A 23,112-nucleotide genomic window follows, 5' to 3' on the forward strand; every position below is an offset into this window, starting at 1 on the left:
CCTTTCTGTGAGCCTCACTTTTGTATAAGGGAAATCTCCATGTGTAAGGCCTTCCCTTCTGTAAAAGAGTGAGAAGGAGGAGTCTAAATCACAAGCTCTTGTCTTTAGGGACAGCCCAGATCTCAATTTGCCTAACAATCTCACCCTTTACTGTGCTTTTCCTGATAATCCCCCAAAACTGGACCACCACCCCCAAAAAAACCCCTTTCTTTTGTCTTTAGCTGGAGATAGTATTTAAGGTGAGAGCTTTGGCCACTTGGGAAGTCACCCAGTTTTCCTGGGTTTCCCACAGGTATACATGTTATTGAAACTGTTTTTCAACTTGTCTTTTATTGGGGGGAGGGGTCTCTGCCAAGACCCTAGATGGGTAGGGGGAAAATATTTGTCCTCCCCTAAAAACCAAAACCGAGATAGGAGTGTCTCCTTCCCATCACAGCTAGGAAAAGTCTAAACAAAGAATAAACTAGAGTAAGAGACAAGGACATGTTTCTACAAGAAAATGGTTACACATACAGGGCACATTATTTATGCAAAACCAAAACATGCCCATGAAACAGGAGAATTCTTTGAAAGGGACAGCTTGATTTAAAATGTAAACATTGGGAAACAGCAAAGAGATAAATGAGTCAAATATCAGAAGATCCCATGGAGTTCAGAGGTAAAGCCCTGCCAACGGCCTCTGCCCTGACCCACTCCACCATCTTGGATGTTTTCCTCATCCTGCGTAAGCTTTGTGGCCTCATCGTAAGGTGGTGACTACATCAGAACTCAGCCCATAGCGTTGTGTGAAGATCAAATGACAAAACCCACGAGTAGTGCTGTTAAGAACAAAATCAGCTGAGGAAATCTGAAAGATCTCATTGGCTGTGTTCAGTGATTCAGGAATCGGGCAGCCTCCCATCCAGCAGCCGGACGGGAGCTCCGGGGAGCTGTGAACAAGGAGAGACTTCTAGGCAGAAGGGAGTGGGAACACGGAAGCTACATGAGGTCAGTAAGAGTGGTATGCCAAGGCCGGTTTCCCTGAGGGGACAGCAGAGCCCTGCTAGTGCTCCTCAGGCGATTCCACATGGGCTGGTGTAAGATCTCATTTCTGAGAGAGCCAAGACTGTAATTAAGTCTGGGTTTGGTGACGTGGGGCTTAGCATAGGTGACTCCATTTTGGGCCTGTTGTCTCGTTTTTTAACAACGCTCAACACAACCTGGTATCCACATGTAGTCTTCATTATCATTAAAGACTGGAGCAATCTAGCCCACTGCGTCCATGGGGACTGGTATTTATGGAGCCATTGGGGAGGGCAGAGGAGTGGCTCCAGCTCTAACACTGAGTCCAGCTTCTGAGCCACAGGTGCTGCTCTGTGCTTTCTTCTGGGCTGGCTTTTGTTTCTCTTCCTCCTGACGCGCTGAGCACCGTCCCATCCCAATGATCCCCGTGATTGCTCTATCAGTCCTCTCTAGGATTTCCTCCTGCAGCCACTTCCTCAAGAGCTGAGCCTGCCGCCTACACTACAATCAGCTGCTGACCCCAAAGGAGGAGGAAGTGTGGGGGAAAGCAACCACAGAGGGGAAGAAGGAGAAGGACAGAGGAAGTTCTGGCGGAGGACTTTCAGCCCTCTACTTGCCGCTCACCAGGCCATCCTGGAAACTGCCTCTGGGAGTTCAAGCATCCTCATCTTCAACAACCGTTTAGCAATGCAAACACTCTAGGCTATACGAGCATTAACTTCAGAGTGTGAATTTGTTCACCAGTCACTCTTTTTCAGAACTAGAGCGTGCACAAGAATTCTGATGAGAGGAGAAAGAAATAATACAAGAGGTCTATTTCGCAAGAAGCGAAGACCCATGTCCAACGGAGGGGCTTAGACAACAAAGGGCCATTTATCTCTGAGGACCTAGGTTAAGTAACTTACTTAGTTATGTATTTTATTATTTTGTATAAAAAAATTTTAAATTTAAGTATAGTTGGTACACAATATTATATTAATTACATTAGTTTCAGGTATATAATGAAGTGATTTTTATACCTTACATTGTGATCACCCCACTAAGTCTAGTACCCATCCGTCACCCATCTGTCACCCATCTGTCACCATGCACACTTATCACGATATTATTGACTAGAGGTCCCTTCCCCTTTGTTTGCCCATCCCCAACCCCTTCCCTTCTGACAACCATCCCTTTGGTCTCTGTTTCTAAGAGTCTGTTTTGGTTTGGTGTCGTTGGTTTACTTTTTTGTTTGTTTTCACATGTAAGTGAAACCATGTGGTACCTGTCTTTTTCCGTCTGACTTACTACACTCAGCATAAAGCCCTCCAGGGCCATCCATGTTGTCGCAAATGACAAGATTTCATTCTTTTTTACTGCCACATAATCTTCTGTTGTATGTATGTGACACACCTTCTTTATTCACTTGTCTACCGACAGACACCTACACACCTGATTTTAGACCCCACTTTGCCATCGTGTGGTCCTGGGCACACGGCTTCTCTGGACCTCAGTAAAGTCGGGGGTTTGAACAGGATAACCTTTCTCAGACATGACATTTGCACATATTTTCTCCCAGTCTGTAGCCTGTCTTCTCACTTTCTTGACAGTGTCTTTTATGGACAGAAGTTTCTAAGTTTAACAAAATCCAGCTTATCAATTATTTCTTTCATGACTCATACTTTTGGTATTGTATGCAAAAAGCCATCATCACATAGATTTTTCTCCCTTGTTATCTTCTAGGAGTTTCATAGTTTTGTGTTTTACATTTGAGCCTATGATCCATTCTGAGTTAATTTTTGTGAGGGGTGTGAGGTCGGTGAGTCATTTGTTTGTGTGCGAGCATGTGGGTGTCCCGTTGCTCCAGCACCATCTGCTGACGACAGTCTCTTTCCTCCCTTGTGTTACCTTTGCTTTTTTTGTTTGTATTCCGTTGACTTATTTGTTGGTTCTTTGCCAAAAACCAGGCGTTCTTTAAGAGCTCTTTCTGTTCTAACCAGCTCTTCCTGCTCTTTAACCTATATGTTAATGAAGAGAGCACTGACTTCTTTTCCATTTTGACCCAGCTCAGGCCCCAGACTACTTTCTCCTCAGTAATCATTCCAGGCTGAGGGTGACTAGTCTTCCACAACCTGTCAGGGACAAGACAAGGTCACAACTAGGTCACACCTGGGCATGTTGCTCTCTAGGGGAATACCTAGAGGGGTGGGGACAAAGAGCTAGGTCACCATAAATGCTATCCTAAACAGGTGCTGTGCCGGAAGGGGAGAGGTATGCCATCACCTGGAGAGAAAGCAGAAGAGTCAGGAGCCAGAGAGCCTGTGACTCAGGTGTCCAGAGAAACACTGGAGGGCCAGGAGTCAGAGACAGACAGAAGTGTGGGCCCAGACGCAGTATGAAACAAATCTTGCCAACACCAAGTTCCCAGCAGGAATTCCTCTTGCGCATTGACTGGTAGATTGCTGGACAAAACAGACCCTAAAAGGACAGGCATGTCCATAAAGGAGACCTCTGACCATTGCAGTTGGGTAAAGTCACAAATAGGAAAGATGGTGCTCTTGCTGGTTGGGGAGCTCAATGGGACCTCAGTTTATCCGTCTAGAAACAGGAAAAGTTATTCTGTACAAAAGACAGTGGGAGTCCCAGCTTAGCACTGTGGCTCCAGAAGAAGATGCCTCTGCCATAGGTGCAGAGTAGGGGGGCCGACTGGAGCAAATCTGGGCCTTGGCAGAATTGCAGAAGTGAAGCTAAGTCTTGCGGAAGCACCGGAGGGAATTGATACTGAGGCTGGCAGGGCACCCAATGCTGTGCAAGGGAGAACTTGCATGAGAGGACAGGAGCGGCCAGAGACTGAGCGACTCAGTCAACACTCAGAGCTCTGACCCTGTGACTCTATGCTGCTAAAGGGGGTGGGCGTGGGTGGAGGAGCGATGAGAAAATAGAAGAGACAGAAGTCTGTGCCCGGAGGAGCTCTCACTGTCATGGAGAAGATGGGTACATGCAGGGGACAGAGGTGACAACAGCGCACACACACCCTATGCTCCACTTGTATTAGCAGAGCAGAAAAGAGCTGTGCAGCCAGGACTGGGATTAAAACTTGAGGAAAAGTGTGTCAGAAAACATGAATGTTGATGATAAAGTCGAAGTAATCAATAGGGCTTTCATTCAGACACATCTGCAGGTTAGCGACAAGAGAGGTCTGAGTTTCAAGCCCTCATAACACAACTGTGAGAAAACACTGAAGAACACAGGAGCTAAGAGAAGCGAGTGTGCACCCTAAAGGGCTAGGACAGTCATCAAATTAAAATCATGTTTGTATTCCAAACAACACAGCCTCACAAAGAGAAACACCAGTATCATGCACCGGTGAGAGCTTAGTCCAAGGGGAGATTTCAAACTGAACTAGTGGAAAGAATGAGGTCTAGCAGAGCTCCCCATCATAGCATGGCTCCTGCTTGCATAGTTATAACCGGGGCACAACCCTTAGCCACTTCTGAAACACATCATTTTAGACAGACCCAGAAGGGAAAGGAAACACTGGAGACACACAGCAACCAGAAGGCAAATAATAAGGTGACAGTAGTAAGTCTCTACACATCATAATCACTCTAAATGTAAATGGATTGAATTTACCAATCAAAAGGCAAAGAGTGCTGGATAGATTATAAAAAAACAAGACCCAACTCTATGCTGCCTACGGGAGACTCATTTCAGGCTCGAAGTGAAGGGATGGGAGAAAGTATTCCAAGCAAGTGGAGACCAAAGGAAAGTGGGTGTCACCATACTTATATCAGAAAATAATAGACTTCAAGCCAAAAATGGTAACAAGACACAAAGAAGGTCATTATATAGCAATAAAAGGGTCAATCCATCAAGAAAATATAATAATTGTAAATACATACACACTCAACATCAGAGCACTGATATATATTAAGCAAATACTAATGTATCTAAAGGAAGAAATCGACAGTAATGTAATAATAGTAGGTACTTTAATACCCCATTGGTAGCAATGGACAGGTCATGCAGACGAAAAGTCAACAATGAAAGCTTGGAAATGCCCTATAGCCTATATTGAATGGGCTGAACAAACACATATGGAATATTTTATCCAACAGCAGCAGAATTTACATTCTTCTCCAGTGCCCACAGAACATTCTCCAGGATAGATCACATGACAGGACACAGAACAAACCTTAGAACATTTAAGAAGATTGAAATCATACCAACTATCTTTTCTGCCCACAGTGGTCTTAAACTAGAAATCAACAACTGAGGAAAGCTGGAATATCTACATATATGTGGAGACTAAACAACACACTTCTGAACAACCAATGAGGCAAAAGGAAAATAAAAAAATTATCTTGAAATAAATGAAAATGGAAATACATCATATCAAACGTATGGGATGCAGCAAAAGCAGTTCTGAGAGGAAAATTTATAGCAATGCATATGTTGAAAAATTAGAAACATCTCAAATAAACATCCTAACTCTACACCTCAAGGAACTAGAAAAAGAACAAGTAGTCAAATAGCCAAATAGCCAAAGCAATCTTGAGGAAAAGAATACAAAGCCAACAAAGGATTCGTATCTAAAATACATAAAGAACACCAACAAGTCAATAAGATAGACAACCCAATTAAAAAATGACCAAAAGATGTAAACAGACACTGCACAAGAGAGGACACCTAAATGGCCAAATAAGCACAAGAAACGACACTCAACTTCATTACTTATCAAGGAAATTCAAGTTAAAAACAGTGAGCTACCACTGGACACTAAAAACATTCAGGACACACTGTCCCGAAATATGGCGCCGTGGCGTGTTGACTATTTTAAACTAAAGGCATTTGGAGAAAATGGCAGAAGCAGAAAGGTCACTCTGGCTTCCCCCACCTGACCCTCTTCTCTGGAAGCAGAAGATAAATCTCCCCGTGCCAGGAGGAAGGCAGATGTCCTGATGAACACTGATGGGTAATTTGGGGCCACGAAGGCTGTGTAAACAAACCACGTCAATTCTTCACCATCAATCCACCTTCAGCCCAAAGCCCTCTGCCTCCTCAATTCTTCACAAAATCATCGTTTCTTTGCCTGAAAGGTCTAAAAGCTCCCGTCTCTAGTCACGTCGTTGCGTCTGACGTCTCTGTGGGACACGGGTCTGTGCAACGTTCACTTTGTTTCTCTCCCGTTAATCTGTCTGTGTCAATGCAATAATTACAACAGCCACAGAACCGAAAGGGGGACATTTTTCCTCCCCTGCGACACCGACCTGATAGCTAAAATTAGAAAGATTAGCAATATCAAAACACACCTCAGTTAAAAACCAGACCCAAAGCCGGACTTGCCTGCCGGGTGGGACCACCGCCCTGCTCCGCATCCTTCAGCCGCCTCCAGCGCCTTCAGCCTCAGCCCCTCACGGCGACACGTGCACCCCTCGGGATGCCACGCAGCATCTGGACATCCGGGGTGTCTGTCGCGCCGTGCCCCCCCCCCACCCCCGTCCTATGCTCCCGGGCCCCCTCCTGCTGTTGCCCGCGTTTGCCGCGTGGTGGCCCCGCTGCTCTGCAGACAGAGCCTCTCGAACGGGGACTGTCCCCCAGGACCAGACTCCCTCCCCGGCAGGCGTCCCTCACCGCACACAGCTCAGCTCTGAGTCAGGATGCGGGCGCGCGGCGGCCACGGCGACCTGTCGCGCTCGTGGGCACCAGGGGCGCTGGGACCCGCGTGGGCCGGCCGGTGTGGGTTTGGGGCTGGGACCCACGCGGGCTGTTTGCGGCTCTCTGCCGCCCCCTGTTGAAACAAAGCGGCCGCGCGCTGGTCCGCGGGCTGGAGGACCGGGCCGCGCGGGCCTCTGAGCTCCGCGCTGCGTGGGCCTGCGGTGACACGCCGTGGGCGCGCGAGTCGGACCCCACCGCACGCCCTGCCCTCCGGGCGCCGGTGCGGGTCGCCCTGCGCCGAGGCCGGGAGCGCCCGAGGGCAAACGCGGACGGCCGGGAAACTGCGTCCCGTGTGACAAGGACGTTGAAGGCTGTACACGAGGCGCCGAGTGGTGCCACACTGCCGGCAGATGCACCTGAAGGCCTGGGCGAGGAAAGGAGCCAGTCCTACGACACCCGGTCCGTTTCTAGGGCACGTCAGGCCCCGCCCGTGTCCCCAGCTCCAGCCCACACCTTGACCCTGACCACTCCCCTGGTAGGTCCCACGGGCACCTCACACTCAGAAAACCTGGACTTGTCACTTCTCCCCGCTACACTTCCTCCCATCCCACGGCCCACCTCAGGGGCGCACGCACCTCCTGAGCCAGACACCTGAGGTCCCCACGGTCACCTTTGTCCCTTTCATAGCCCACACCTGGTGTTCCCAGTGTCCTTTGCTAACGTCTCTACCCCACCACCATCGCCTTCATGAAAGAACGCCAAGCAGGGTTCCAAAGGGATGTCTGCACCCCCATGTTCACAGCAGCAGAGGTTTGGAAACAACCCAAGTGTCCATCACCAGCTGACTGGGTAAGGAACGGGTCAGGGACGCACACAGTGGAATACTACGCAGCCTTACAAAAGAGGAGCTCCTCTCCCAGGCCCCTGTGAACCCCAAAGGCTCACACTGAGCAAAATAAGCCAGTCACAAGAGGACAAAAGTGCATGACTGCACCAGCAGCAAGTGTCTCAGGTGTCAGAATCGTGGAAGCAGAAGGCACGTGGTGGCTGCCAGGGGCAGGGAGTGGGGCTGGGGGGCAGTGTGGAGGGGTGCAGAGCTTCAGTTTTGCAAGAGGAAGACGTTCTTACGTCTGAGTCTTACCCAGCAGTGTGAACAGACTTCTTACTACTGACTACACTTATAAACTGTTAAGACGGAAAATTTAACATGACGTGTTGTTCACATACCAGGCAGCTGGTAGGCAGACAGCACCTCTGAATGCAGAAACTGGTCACAAGGATCACCGAGGGAGCCGTGAGAACCCGCCACAGAAAGCCCACAACATAACAGAACCGAGTGTTTGTCAAGTTCTCTGAAGGAAGAAAGATTTCTAAGCTTTGCAGGGGGGCAGGGGGAAAGGTCCTCATCAACCTTTTACATTTCTGAATAATACAAAACTAAAATCAAACCAACATAAACTGCAAACTGGAAAAATAAATTTTTTTGTAAGTTATCCCCCAAAAGAGATGTTTTTATTATACAAGAAATTAATGAGAAAAAATGTAGAGTCCTGACAAATAGGCAAGGGCAAGGATATCTACAAAGACATCCAGAAACATCTGGTTAAACAAACACTAACTCTAAGTGTGCAGACACTGTGCTCTCCACCTGATGGGAATACAAAAGAGGAAACGCAACCAGTGACCAAGTACCTGGAAATGCTCCGACACACTAGTAATCAAAGAAATGCAAATTGAAATGCGAGACCCAGTTTCTCCTCTATTCGGTTACCTGCATTGAGAGTGTGATAAGTGGATGCTCACAGGCTTCAGGATGGAGTGTGAATTCAAACAATTCTTTTGGAAAGAAACGTGGAAATACTATCAAAAGCTTAGAAAAGTACATGCTTGTGACATTGTAATTTCACTTCTGGGAAAATGGCCTTGGGAAATATGCCAAAATGTATTTTTTTAAAAATACTCTGCCCTTTGTAGCACTACTGAAAATAATGAAAATTAGAATGAACCTAAAAACGTCCAAAATCTGGCTTTAGGGAGATTGCCCTGTGGCCATATCAGCTGGAGTCTCCTGGGCACCCAGAGAGAGGTGTGTGTATCAGTTAGGTGACTTCTTCAGTAAGTACCAGAAAATTCCACTCAGATGGCTTGGATAAGAAGAAGTCTTTCATTATCTCATCTGTCAAGTTGCGGTTCCAGGCTGGGCAATCTGTAAGTCAGCGATGTCATCAGAAACCGGATTCTTCCCTCTCTCTGCCTTCCAGTCGTTAGCACGTCAGCCACTTCCCTCACGGAGCAAGACGGCTGCAGTAGCTCCGAGCATCACATCCTTAAACATCCAAAAACTGGCAGAGAATTCGTCACTTGCTGGGCCCCAGAACCCCTGCAGCAGACTGTCCAAAACGGTATCACTGTTCAGTCCCAAGTCAGTCCCAACAAGCAAACGGATCCTCAAAGTGTGGTCCTTGGGCCCGCCGCATGACCGTCCCCTGGCACCTCCAAACCATGTCTAACGAGCCTTCCAGGCAATTCTGGCAGCTCAAATTGGAGAACCACTGACAGACTAACCAAAGTCTCCCCCGGGCTGGGAGGAGGCCTGCCTTCCCTGGAGCTCACGGCTACCGAATGTCTGAACAGAATCCGGCTGACGGAGGCAGAAAGGCTGCGGGGAAGCCACCTCCCAGCAGAAGATCCCTGCTCCACGGCTGATAATGACCTGAGTTTTCTAAGGGGAAAGAAAGATCAAACAGTGACACACATCCCTCCAAAGTATTCTTAGCACTCTTTCTCTATTTAGAACAAAGAAATTTTTTGAGTGGTGTGTGCGTTTGTGTGCCTATGTGTATATGGAATTATTGTAAAAAGTCAAGTTGCGGAAAAATCATGTAATATAGAAACATAGACAACAAAAAATGAGGAAGCTACAATTGTATAGGTAGATAGGTGCTCCTGTGAACATGGGCGTGTAGGCAAGGCTCTGGACCACACAAGACACTTCTCCACGGTTACCCCTGAGGAGGGGCTGCAGGTCGGGGAGGAACGTCATTTCATGTCACTTTCACTTGTATTTACTTCTGAATCTCTTATTTAACAGCAGGAATACATTATCGATCATGTGTGTCTTTTCAAACAAAAATTGTTTAAGCAACAGCAAGAACAAAACCTTGGAGAAGGGACGGGGAACGAATCTAATGCCAGTTCTGGGCTCTGCGCAGACCCCCAAGGGTGCTCCCGAAAGGGACGACCCCCACAAAAAATCAACAACAAAAAACCAGTCTTTCCATTTCCTTCTCAAGACTCCTAAGGCTTCTCTGTGCCACTGCCTTTTACCTTCCTCAGAGCTTCTGAGGAGTTCACACGTGACTGAGAGCATGAGTGCAGTTTTTATAAGTGACTTGAAATCTTAGAGGTATTCATGTGCCAGCTGTGCTAGGAAGTTCCTTTAGCTCCCGGAAGTCACGCGACGGCCTTCACTGGGATTTGTAGAAGACAAGAGCTACTCGGTTCGGCAATGCCTGGAAATTTCCACCGAAAGCCAGCATTCAGAGGTATAGAGCATGTGACACTGAAAGAGGTGGACCTCATGGAGCCCTGTCACCTCCCTTACAGATGAGGAAACATGTTTAGGGAAGAGCAGTGGCTTCACAGAGAGCAACTGTCAGACTGAAACCAAAACCTGGATTTCCTTCCCCCTCGAGCTATTTTTCTCACGACACATCACCAACACTCCTGTTTGGAAACTTAACAATTTCAGATTTTTTTGAGGGGGATCAGGGGGAGGGTGGGTCTCAGTGTGTCCTTTTGTAAGATAACAAGGCAGGGCATTTGGAAGTCGGCCAGCAGATAGCACCGAGCTTCTGGAAAGCTCTTCTATGTCAACAGCCTGTATTATTTTAGTGACCCCAGCCAAAGGGAACAGGCTGGGGCTTAGGGCTACACACAGAATCGATTTCAAGCCCCCGTGGTTTTTGTCCCTTGCGTCTATGCACCTCTTCCTGCTTCTGGACCAGCTCTCTCATCACCGTGGCTGCCTTTGCGTCTCAGGTGTGTCTGTCTCCGCGCCTCTGGGGACGTGGCTCCATCTGTGTCTGGGACTCAGTATCCGCCCACCTGGGCACTCAGTGGTTTTCACTTTGCCAGGACCTGTGTGTCTCCCAGTTTTCCCCCCAATGGCTCTTCCCTACCTCCTGCCCCCGTTTGATGTCTCAGTGTCTCGCTCTCAGCCTTTCCCTCCCTTCTCTTTGATTCTGGCAGTTTCCTTTCCTAACCTCCTCATCCTATAAGGCCCCAGTCATATTGGCGTAGGGTCACCTTAATGTCTGTCCACGTCCTAGCTTAATCACCCTTCAAAGGCCGTGTCTCCAAATACAGTCACATTCTACGGTCCTGGGGTTTAGGAAAGCAGCATATGCATGGGGGGTCACACCATTTACATAAGACCAGCCCAAGTAGGAATGGGTGTGGGGCCTGCGGTTTCTGTAGGAAAGAGAAGCACCATTTTCTATTCCCAGGACTCACAGGGATGACGAGATGCAGGGGACGCGGGGGGGGGGGGGTGTACAAAGGCTCACTGTCCTCATAACAGATTCTTAAAAGGAGTAGCAGTTCACTAAACACTCTGTTATCTCCCCTCAGCCTCCAAAGACAAGTTATTGAGCTTCTGACCCTCACCCCAGCCTGAACGAGCTCTGGCAAAGGGGACGCCTAGTTCCCGGATCGCCTCCCTGACTGTCCTGCAGAAGTCAAGTGACTTCTGCGTCCTTGAACGTCTGACTTCTGCACTTCCTCATTCTCTCCTCCTTGGTCCCTCCTCCCAAGATGCTCTGTCAGCGATTCTTTGTTTGGACACATCTGTCAAAACTGCTCTGTGCCAAGTTTCTGTCACTGGTCCTCTCGCCCTCTCCTACCTTTCCCTCACTGTTCCCCTTTTTTTCTCACTTGATACTCTTATAGTCAGAGGCATCTCATCCATATTTTATCTTAACTAGGATTCTGGGGGGCTTCACAGGGAGCTTCTTAAGGCAGCGGGGAAATGGTATATGATTTGCATTATTCTCTAGGGAGAGGGCCTCAAGCTTTTATCAAGAGTTTAAAACATCAACCATGTCGGTGCCTCCTAACTTTTGTCTTTTGTCCAGACCTGTCTTCTGAGTCCCAGGGCCACATGTCCACCTGAAATCACCCCAACCACCTCCCATCAGTTGCGCCACAGCTGAGCTCATTGTCCTCCCTCTTCTTCCTTCCTCTGTGTCCACAATGGGCCATCGTCCTGGTCACCCAAATCAGAAGGCTGAGCGTCACCCAGACCCTCCTTCCCAGCACCCTCATGGCCAGCCGCTCTCCCCAGTCCTGCCCGATCCCCCTTCCTCACGCCTCACCCCCTTCCTCACTCCTCTCCCCCTTCCTCACGCCTCTCCTTAGCATTTCCAGCTCTTTACCCAAGAATCTGTCGGCTGGATGGTGGAAACAGCTACCCCTCCACCTTCAGTCTCTCTCCCCTCCATGCAACCTATTACTTGGCTGGCAATCGGAAAAATTTTAATAAAATGTAAAGCTGACCATGTCAGTCCCCAGCCTAAAACCTTGATGATCTGTTTTACATTTCACACAACGTTCACTGCCGGCCTGTCACTGTCCTTCACATGACGTGCAAAATCCTTTGTGTTCACCCCAGGGCTTAGTGCGTCCCACTCCGTGCTGAAGCCCGGACACGGTGGGGACCAGGAAGCCCACTGCCTGCCCTCAGGGACCTCCCAGTCCAGACATGGTGAGAATCAGCAGAGGCCAGGCCCTGCAAGAGGTCAGGGGACAGTGTCCCGACTTAATTCACAAAACCGGGGAGGCCCCAACCACCCACATGGCACTTCCAATAGGGACCAACGGGCCTCTCATTTGAGCCTCACAACAACTCCGCGGGGTTAGCACGTCACTGTCAGCCCCATTTCACAGATACAGAAACTGAGGCCTGGAAGGGATAAGAGGAGGGGCTGGGCTCCCATGCCAGACTCAGCTGAAATGCAGCCCTCTTAACCTTTCAGGCGCTGTGCTTCCCCTCGAGGCACTCACTAATCTTGGGGGACGATGCCCAGCTCACAGACACCCCAAATCATTGCTCATGCCGCTTCATTTGCCTGCAATGCCTGTATCCCTCAAAACCTCCCTGCTGAACACACAATTTTCTCTGTGATGTAAGTGTTCCCACGTCCACGTGGACTCCCGCCCACACAGAACTACCTCCTGCCCTCTCGGTGCACACAGTGTCACGACGCTCCTCTGGCAGCCCCCTAAGAAACTGTAAGTCCCAGGGGACGACAACGCTGGCCCTGGGTAATGGCAGACCCGGGTGCCATGCGTGCCACTCCAATGCTGCAGGGATGGCAAGGGAAGGGAGGTTGGGGATCCCAGAAAAGAAACACTCCAGGGCAAGACAGCCCGAGAGCCTCTTCCTTCTTTCAAATACATGCATTTTACCCTTCACTGCAAAAGTAAGCCTTCCAACCCCAGCAACACGCAATGCGAGGACTGTTCAGTGAGACCGCTGTGGCTCTGTCCTCCCCGCCCAGCCCTCCTCCCCCATTGACAGCCACCGTCAAAGGGAGTCAGAGAAGAAATCAAACCTCCAAGAAGGAAACCTTTGTGCATGCCTTGTCGACAGGTCAGTCACATGGCAGAAAGGCACTCAGGAGATGAAGATGACGAACAAGAGCGCGGGGGTAGCCCCTCCCACCTCAGAAGCCAGAGGTGGCCCTGGGGGCTCTTTCTGCTTTCGGGGCCGAATGCGCGTCTGATAGATGCCAGTCTGGTCTGTGCTAATCCGACACCTTGTCTGAGGGCCTGTGGGTGAAGGGCGGCTGCCGGATGTGTAGGGGCAGAAGGATGGGCACAGAGGAAGGTCAGCGAACTCTGACAGCAACCAAACCAAAATGGAAACCTAAGGAGCCACAGCTGTCTGGCCTACCGTGTCAGCAGCCCTGTGCCAGCCCTGCCAAGCATCAGTTGTCCACATCCGCCTGCTGCCCCCTCCTGGGCTCTGCCAACGATTCTCCAATGAGACCTGCCCCCGGAGTCCAGGAACCCACCGGGAACGTGGGCCTGCCCAGCAGAGCTGTGTGATTCTGTCTCAGGCCTGGACTTGTGGGGGGGGGTATGTGCCAACGTCCCGGTTGGGGGCCCAGAGCACAGAGCAGAGGCCACTTCCAGGCCACGGCCCATCACCTTCTCTGGCTCCTTCCCACCTTTCCCACGGCCCATTTCTCTCCTACTGCCGGCGTTTCTTTTAATGGAGGGTGTGATTCTCTTGATCAAATTCACTCTAAGAACTTGGAAGTTCCTGTGGACTGCAGGTCCCAGGGGCTTATGCATTTTGATTTGATTTTCAGTTACAGGTAACATTCAATGTGACTTTATACCAGTTTTGGGTGCACAGCATAGTGGTCAGACATTAAAATGATTTACGCGGTCGTCCCCCATTAGTCTAGTCCCCACCTGGCACCACACATAGCTGCTGCAACATTATTGACTGTATTCTCTATGCATTTGGAATTTTGAAAGAAATTGTTGGTGGAGCTCCTTCTGGGCTGAGGGCCACGTCCAGTGGGGGAGGAAGTAGTGACTACTCGCTGCCTGTGGACAGGCTGGTTGCGTGGACGCGGGTCAGGGCCAGGCAGCAGTGAGCAGCTCTGAGGGGAAACGCCCTCCCTCGCGAGTGCCGTCCACAAGGTCCTGCTGTCCCCTTCTTAGCGCTGGGTGGCCCCAAACCCAGGACCTGGGGCACAACCGAGACTTCTGAGTGTGCCCCTGACACATCCCCAGCTGCTTCGTGCAGACCTGCCCTGGCTAAAGGGCACACCCACCTCAGCGTGTCCCCCAGGCTCTTCCCCCATCTCCCGCCCCTTCAGACCCAGGAATCAATGAAGCTCCGGAAAAGGAACTTGGTAGACAGCAGGCTGGGGTGTAGGGGAAAGCGGATCACTTCCTCTCTCAGTCCAGCGAGGCCACTTTAGGGATCCAGACGTCCGTGGTGACTTGTCCACTGTCACGCCCAGCATGTGCCATCTGCTGCTGCTGCCCGTGGCCCTGCTACTTCTCAGTAAGTCAGAGTCGCAATGGAGGGGAAGCTAGGATGCCCGGCTCAGCACAGACCCTTCCAGGCTGGTGAGAGACCCCTCACTGCGTCTACAGACCTAGATTTAGATACTAAAACAACCCACTTGGGGCCTAGAGACGAGGAGAAGGCTGCCTGGGATCAGGGCACAGTCAGGGGGTGAGAGAGGCCTATGAGGCTGCATTGCATCACTTCTCTGGCTCTCAGCTTCCTGTTCTGCGGGTTGAAAAGTATGAGCTAAAGGAGCCCCACGGTCGGTCTCTTCCACTGTGACATTCCAGGGTTCCCCTCTGAGACTGTTAATCTATACCTTTCCAGGAGACTTGAGCTGAGGTTGTTTCTAAGGTTAGATTTGTGGAAATTTAATTTGTATCTTCGATTTAGGAGTTTAATAGGAAGCAAGGAGTAAGAGGAGGGTGTTGAAAACACGGACTTGGGCAGACAGTGGGGCCAGTGTGGGGCCGTTCTCTGCATCTCGGTTGCTGGGGTCACGGGTGGCCTGGGTGGGGGCAGCGGGGGTTCAGCTCAATGCACACTCTGGTCACCCAGATCTCTGCTTCTCTCAGGATGGTTTCACTCTTTTTTCTTGCAGCTTCAGCTGGCACGAGAGCTGGTGAGTTTGCCTTGTGGTGTTGGACTGGCTGACGGAGGCATGTGAGAGCACAATAGCCAATGCGTGGCAATCATCTGTCTGTTGTGTGAAAAGCTGCTGGTGGGGGGTCGGCGGGGCCAAGGCCACAACACAGGGGGCTCGGCCCTGGGCTTCTCCGGTCCATTTGCCTCAAGATAAAGAGAGGCCAAAAATGGGGCCGAGTGCCTGCAAGCGGGGCTGCTCCAAATTTGAGGGACAGACCAAGGCCTTTCATCACCGGTGGCTTCGCAGCGGCTGGCTCTGGCTCTGAGCCTCCCTGCACGTGCCCTGCCCTCACCCACGTTCCCCTGTCTCCTCAGCAGACCTCCCAAAGGCCGTGGTGTCCCTGGACCCTAAGTGGGACAGGTTGCTCGAGAAGGACAATGTGACACTGCAGTGCCGGGGGGCCTACCCCAAGGAAGACAACTCCACACAGTGGTTTCACAACGGGAAACCCCTCTCAGGCCAGAGCTCCACCTATGTCATCAAGGACACCCGAGTGAAGGACAGTGGAAACTACAGCTGCCAGACAGCCTCCTTCGCACTCAGTGACCCCGTGCAGCTCAAGGTCCACGCTGGTGAGTGGGTGAAGGACACGAGGGTGAGACGAGAGGCCAGGAGAGACGTGGGAGGGGCCAGAGATGATGTGGAGATGCTCTGTGGTCCCCGTGGATTATTTCTGCATTGTAGTCCTTGCCACAGTGGGCCTTGGCCCGTGTCAAACCTGGCACATAACAGGCCCGGACCTGCAGCCGTGCCCGGTTCCAGGAGCAATGTTCAGAGAATACAGCCAACACGGCGGTGGCGTCTGAAGGTCAGGGCATGACCTTGAGGCTCAATAGTACTTACTGCATAGATGAACAAGTCTGTTCTTAGGACCTCAGTCTCCTTCCCACTCTCAACACACAGAGCCCTAAACTGCCCCCGCCCCACAGCTTGCGTCATACCTGTCGCTCACTCCCATCATCCCACACTCAGACTTACACGGCAGCAACATGACCTCCCTCCTAATAGAGGTATCTACACATGGCCACACATTCATCATGGAAGGAAAGTCTTTGTGTGTTGTTAACAGAATCCAGGTGCCAGAGGCAGGTAGGGGAGTGTTTGGAGGTGGGAATCTTTCCTGGTGTCCCACATGCCTGGAACCCGCAGTGTCATCTGCTAAGCCTGACACGACCCCACAGCTGCCCCATTTGTGGGAGGGATACAGGCGGGACAAGCTGGAGAAGGAGCAGGCCTAAGGGACATGGGACTGCAACAGACACCCATGGACTCGGGCCTTGAAAGCTGATTCCTGGGGTTCCTTTGCATCGACTGTACCCCTTAGCGGACACAGGCCTCACACCACAGAGCTACAAGGAGGAATGGACATCTAATACGTAGCTAGTGAGAGATGCCACTCAAACCAAATAAAACTGGGGGACCAGCACCAGGTAATTCAGTGGAAAAATCAAGTCTAGGAATGATGCGTTTGCCTTGAATTTGGCTCTAGAAACCGGCTCGGAGGCCCAGTCAGTGAGCACGGTGTTAAATGGAGGTGCCTCCGTCTTCTCGGGCTTTCCTCTGCTTGCCTTTCGTCTGGCAGAAGGTCTCGGTTCCATACCCCGCAGCTTGGCTCTCAGCCTGTGGCGCCCTGGACACTGCGCTGTGCTGATTTCTGAGTCCACACTACACGTCCTTTGAGGTTAGGGACAGCGTGCCTTGGTCTGAATGCCCAGTCTGCACAACTGGTGTACAGTCACTACAATGTGTCAAATGAACGTACACGTGGACATTCACCGCGCCCATCACAGGGTGATGGCGGGACGCGTGTCCCCCAAGCAGGCAGACTGCATATGTACACACGTGACCTTACAAGCGTAACATTACGCTTATAAGACTCATGTCTCTGCCAAACAGCGAGTTGGATACACAGGCATATGGCCTTTTGGATAAATCTCTCTTAATAAGCGATGACGGGTGTCTTCTGTTTGGCAGGCTTTCCTCGTACAGATTTTTCATGTTCTGCCCATTTGGTTTAGCATAAGGCGGTCGATTTTTTAACGATAGTAAGTTTTATTGTTTTGTTTTTCAGGTTCAATTTCAAAAATATATGAAAGAAAGAGGGAGAAAAGTAAAACACCCTGTAGCTCCAGCCTCCAGAGAAAACCTGTTAATATTTAAGTGCATGTCCTTTCTTTTTCGTTTCCTGTGCATACATGCTATGGGCATTCTGTCTTTTTAACTGAACATTGTCTCATGAATTCTTCTCGTGTCATTTTAGAATTTGTCTGCAATGTCGTTTTTCATGCTTCAGGTCCTGTCCTCTGTGTGGAGACAGTTGTGAGAAGAGTTTCCTGGTGACACAAAACTTTTCTCCCTTGAAGGCTGTGCTCAGGGATGTGAGGCCGTGCCGCCCTCCAGGAAGCGTCATCCCCGTCCCCTGAGAGCCTCCGGCCTCAACTGTCTTCTCCTCTGACTTAGCACTGAGGGGTCCTTCATGGTAGCTGCAGCCATTGCTGTGGCCGCCTAGGGGCCTTATTCCTGACTGGCTGCGAGCCTGTCAGTGTTCCTACAATGGTCTATGCCAGGGATGTCCAAACTTTTTTCAACGTTTTTTACCAAGGGCCATATGCGGTTAAACACACAAACAACCGGGCCACTCACTCGAGGTGAAGTACGTGTTGCCTCACCTGGTTTACTTAAGTAAACTAAATACATTTTTGGAATTTGCTGCGGGCCAGTTAACAATGGATTGAGGACCGCAGTTGGCCCGCGGGCCGCAGTGTGGACACCCCTGCTCTATGCCTCCTGAAGCCTACCTTTCCTTTAATGGGGCAGCTCATCATTTTCAAATGCCATTTTCACTGTTTGATCTAGAACATACTGTGGCTCCTGTCACCTGCCTCAACAGACCCACGTGTCACCAACCTGACAGGGGTCCCTGTGCTCTGACTGCGTCTTTCTTCATCGTGTGTCTGTCCCTCTTCCCCACTAGACAGAGGGTCTTGGTGTCGCTTGAGTCCCTCATGCAGGGCCCAGTCTGCTTTCCGCGGTGAGGAGCCTGGGGGGCACGTCCCCCTCACTGGCGCCTGGCACTGACCCCTGGGCCCGGCTGTGCTCTGTGCTTGCAGGCTGGCTGATGCTCCAGGCGGCTCGCTGGGTGTTGCCGGAGGGTGAGCCCCTGCAGCTGAGGTGCCACAGCTGGAAGAACGTCCGTGTGCAGAAGGTGCAGTATTTCCGGAACGGCAGAGGCCAGCAGTTTTCCCATAAGAATTCCGAATTCCACATCCGGTACGCGAAGCGCGCGCACAGCGGCTCCTACTTCTGCAGGGGAATCATCGGGAAACAGAATGTGTCTTCAGAGGCTGTGAACGTCACTGTTCAAGGTGAGCAGACGCGGGCCCACATCACACTGCCACCCGGGTCACACTGCCACCTGGGTCACACTGCCACCTGGGGCACACTGCCACCTGGAACTGACGCCTGACTGTCCCATAGGCTCCCTCACATGGAGTCTGCGGTGACAGCGGGAGCAGACGCCACCTCTCCTCACCCCTCAAACCGCACCCACAGGGTGGCGTGTCCCTGCGTGCTGGCCCACCTCTGCCTGCACCTTAGCCAATGGCCAACCTGGAGGGAGCCCCTCAGTCCCTCACAGAAAGGGCCCAGCACCAGGGACTGTGGCGAAGCCACTTAGTCCCTGAGCCTCCGTTTCCTGTTCTGTGACAAAGACCAGCTGACATTCCTGGGCTCCCAGCAGCGTGGTGGGCAGTGTGCCAAGTGCCTCTTTCCAGGCCCCTCGTGTCACTGCTACAGGGTCTCCTCACAACAACGTGGTGACATGGGCAACACTGACTCTACTGCACAGGGAAGCAACTGAGGGGGAAAAAAGGGGGTCATTAATTTGCCCCTAAGGTCACATCAAAGATTCAAAGCCTATCCATTTAACCACTCGATGAAAGGAAACAACTGGACAGGCACCAACGTCCAGTATAGCATTTTGTTAACTAGACAACAGCTCGTCTGTGGTGAACCCCCCGGGGTCAGCGACACCCCTCAAGGTGCTCCTGGATTTCCTACTGTCACAAAACTTCCGCCTGTAACCACACCACGACCACCTTGTAAGCAGCTCACATGTGGAAAGACAGCGAGACAGACACACGCCTTCTGAGACTTTAACAAAAGTGCCATAATTTGTATAAAAAGTTTCATTACAATTTAAATTGAAAGTAAACACTCTCAACTGGTTAGGGAAACAGGGCAAATGATGAAGCACATGAGGAAAAATGCAACAACTAGTAAATCTAGGTAAAGAATAGATGAGAGTTATTTATACTATTCTGGCAACTTTTTTAACGTTTGAAATTAAATCAAAATTAAGAGTTAAAAAATTTGACACTAAAAACCCACTCTGTGTAATGTTACCAGTTTACAAACAACAGCAAATAACACTGTCAAGGGCTGAGAGGGTGAGAACCAACAAATTTTACCTCTTTCCCTTTCGAGTCCTTAGTTACTGAACTTCGGTAAAGAAACTACCCCTTTTCTGCCCATAAGCAGCAAATTTCAATGGTTCCCTTTTTTTCAGGTTTTCTTTAGTGACAATAAACAACACATGGATGAAAACAATGAGTAAAATTTTGAGACACAAGATAAAGTTTCTAAATTAAGAAACAACTTTTCATATCAACTTAAATTTTGACAACTTTCATAATTTCACAAAAACCCAACAGCCTACCTTGCTCGGCAAGCCTGGTTTGCAGTCCCCCACCAGACGCGAGGGTGCGCTGTCTCCGAGGAGGGGGTGAGCTGCGCTGGGCTCCAGTAGAGCTGAGATGGGGAGGAAGCTTTCCAGCGACTCCCCACGACCCTCAGGGCTGGCTCTTGGCAGGTGTCAGAAAGGCTCCCCACTGGGGGCCTGGCTGTGGATTCCTAATCTGTGCCTCAGCCACTGCCGTTGCCTCACCCTCTGCCTCTCCTCTTAGGTTCGGCAGTTCCAGCCATCTCTCAATTTTTCCTACTGTGGCAGATAGCATTCTTCCTGGTGATGGGATTCCTGTTTGCAGTGGTCACGAGGCTGTACTTCTCTGCACAGAAAGAACTTCGAAGCTCACTGAGGAAAAACAGAAATGACAAAGTCACATGGAGCAAGAGCCCTTAGGACAAAGGGGGCAGTAAATGCTGCGTCTGGGAACCTGTCTCTGGAGTCACCCCTCATCAGCCCAGCACGCACCTCTGGGAGCAGCAGGAAAACTACAGCTCAGAGTTGGGGCTCTGTTCTCACTTCGTCTCCAGGAGAAAGGAAGGGCCTGTGATTTTATTTTTTATTTTATCTTATCATTTTTTATTGCTCAATCTGGTTTTTAAAATGTATTTTTAATTAGAGTTGGCATGTAATGTTACATGAGAGTCAGGTACGCAATGTACCGATTCAACATTTACGTGCCTTACAAAGCCAACAAAGGGCCCGCCATCTCCGAGGGCCAACAGTGAAGCCTCCATGGGAACTGGAGCCTCAGAGCTCCACAGACAGTGTCTCTGTGCCAATCATCCAGCCCAGCAAAGCAACAGTACAGACCTTAGATGGTGACCCGTGATATCTGAACGCTGTTCTTCAATAACTGGCTAGGTATTAGGTTGGTGCAAAAGGAATTATGGTTTCAAACGTTAAAATCGCAAAACCACAATTCCTTTTGCACCAACCTGATAGGAGAAACAATGGTTGAGGGGCAGCTGGTGGTGGTCAGCACCTGCCTGCTGCTGCAGGGCGCCCTTCAGACTGACTGGGGACAGCTGGGGGCTGGGGGCGACAGCAGAAGCTGAGAAATAGGAGGGTCAGGACAGACCAGGGGAGACCCGCCAGGACTGGCTCCCTGGAACGTGAGCCATGGAGGGGGTAACAGAAAAATCACACAGGTGATGGAGGATGGAGGTTTTCAGGGGAGCCCTGCAGAATTAGGATGGTCTACATGCATATAATGATGAACCCTCTTGATGTGTGAGTAGAAAATGGTCCCAGCAGGGGGGTGGGAGGTGGGGTAGAAGAAAGCACAGGACCAGCTCTGTGCCCACAGGGAAGAGTGGCTTTGCTGTCCCAGATTGCGCTCAGCGGACAGAGATGTCCACGTCCACACTGACAAAGGGGACAAGTGAGAGCCAGTCACAGCGCCAGGATGGAGGGGGCGGATGGGGACACTTTCGTGGGCCAGGACAGTAAGAACTAGAGGAGGGCAGGGACCACACCCAGCTGTTGGGCGCCAGTCTCCGGTTAGCGGTGGCCTGGTCCCCGCCCTTCGTCAGACGCAGGTTGGAGCCGCACTAAAAGCGCTCGACGTGCAGAGTGACGCTGGGCCCCCCTCCGAGCCCTGGGCAGGCAGGGAGAGGGGCGCGGGCAGGAGGCGCAGCTGCCGCTCGTGGAAGGACGCTCTGCTGGGCCCTTCTGCCTCAGGGGCTTTCGCCAGCGCGCGTGGATCCCAGCAGCGCGTTTCACAAGACCGCGCGTGCTCCTCTCAGACACCAGGTGCAAAGGTCTCGCAATAAAACCTGAAGGAGCAGATGCTCTCCTCCTGCCGTGGTCCGAACTGCCAATCTGGGCCGGCGGAGCCCCTCGCCACCAGCAACCCTCTCACGGCGACTCCCGCGAACCGGTCAGCGACAGTGTGCGCAGGCGCCTTTCCAGGGGCGGGGCGGTGGGCGGGGCCCAGGTGTGGGGGCGGGGCGGTGGGCGGGGCGGTGGGCGGGGCCAGGTGTGGGGGCCCAGGTGTGGGGGCCGCCGGCGCCGCGCGTGTCGAGCCAGGCCCACTCCGCGTTGGTGTGTGCGCATTGCGTGGGACCCAGGCGGCGCCAGCGCGCCGGGACGCCCCGGACACACGGGGGTGCGGGCGTGGGGGCTCGAGCTCCGGCGCTGAGGCTCAGAGCAGGGACCACACGGGGCCCGGGGGCTTCCCCCCAGTGGGGCGCGCGCGGGCGGCAGAGGAGAAGCTGCAGGGCGAGGCGGTGGAGGGCGAGGCGCTGCCCGCGGCGGGAGCAAGGCTGCGCCCGTTGGTCCTCACGAGTGGGGCGCGGGGAGCGGGCCGGTGCAGACGGGCGTCGCCTCCCGGACGACACTGCGGGCGCGAGCCTCCTTCCGGGGCTTCTCCGCCGCCGCTCGCGGGCCCGGGGAGGCCGACGGCCCGGAGCTCGGTGACCGGGGGAGCGCAGCACGGGTGCGGGGGGCGGCGCGGGGCTGGCGGCGCCACGTCGCCTGGGGTCGCCGGCACGTCCCTCCGCGGAGCCGCTAAAAGTTCCCCTGGCGGCGGCGCGAGGCCCGCGCGGCACAAAACGCGCGCCGTCCCTGGGTGGGCTCGAACCACCAACCTTTCGGTTAACAGCCGAACGCGCTAACCGATTGCGCCACAGAGACAGGCGGCGGGCGGGGAGGCGGGCAGCGGGTGTGAGTGTGCACACGCGCGTTGGCGCACAGTAGCTTCTCGTGGGGAACGCGCAGGCTGTGTCCCGCGCGCACACGTCCACCCGCGTGGGCCGCACCCTCGGATTCCCGGCCGCGGGCACTGACGACCCCTCCGCGCGCGTCACGCAGAAGCGCGCTCAGCCCGCACCCACCACCCCCGCCGCCCACCCACCACGAAATTCTCACGCGAGGGACGCGGCCGCGGGGAGAAGCCGCTTGTGTAAGAAAAGGCTCGATGAGCAGGAAGGGCCGGGGGCGGGAGAAGAAAAAGAGCGCGCGCCTCCCCGTCGGGGAATCGAACCCCGG

The 23,112-nt window shown here is 52.1% G+C and overlaps 1 protein-coding gene across 2 annotated transcripts; it reads left to right on the plus strand.

The window, feature by feature from the left end:
• The first annotated feature begins 14,578 nt into the window (after positions 1–14,578).
• On the plus strand, positions 14,579–21,909 carry LOC308487471 (low affinity immunoglobulin gamma Fc region receptor III-A-like). 2 transcript variants are annotated; one of them, XM_081025748.1, is made up of 5 exons: positions 14,579–14,725; positions 15,333–15,353; positions 15,692–15,949; positions 18,488–18,742; positions 20,342–20,952. In XM_081025748.1, the coding sequence occupies exons 1-5, from the start codon at positions 14,683–14,685 to the stop codon at positions 20,515–20,517; spliced, it is 753 nt and encodes a 250-aa protein (XP_080881874.1). In that variant the 5' UTR covers positions 14,579–14,682; the 3' UTR covers positions 20,518–20,952. The 2 variants fall into 2 exon arrangements, with proteins under 2 accessions (XP_080881874.1, XP_080881875.1); XM_081025749.1 differs by having other exon boundaries at positions 14,600–14,725; positions 15,695–15,949; positions 20,342–21,909.
• The last annotated feature ends 1,203 nt before the right edge of the window (positions 21,910–23,112 follow it).

Source organism: Rhinolophus hipposideros (genome assembly GCF_964194185.1).
Source record: "Rhinolophus hipposideros genome assembly, chromosome: 19".
Lineage (NCBI taxonomy): Eukaryota > Metazoa > Chordata > Mammalia > Chiroptera > Rhinolophidae > Rhinolophus > Rhinolophus hipposideros.

What these genes read in the sequence shown, in the direction of transcription:
- LOC308487471 (XM_081025748.1), top strand. Translation starts at nt 14,683, where the DNA reads ATGTGCCATCTGCTGCTGCTGCCCGTGGCCCTGCTACTTCTCA. An exon ending in CGTGGCCCTGCTACTTCTCA is followed by an intron (nt 14,726 to 15,332) that starts GTAAGTCAGAGT and finishes TTTTTCTTGCAG; the next exon opens with CTTCAGCTGGCACGAGAGCT. An exon ending in GCAGCTCAAGGTCCACGCTG is followed by an intron (nt 15,950 to 18,487) that starts GTGAGTGGGTGA and finishes CTGTGCTTGCAG; the next exon opens with GCTGGCTGATGCTCCAGGCG.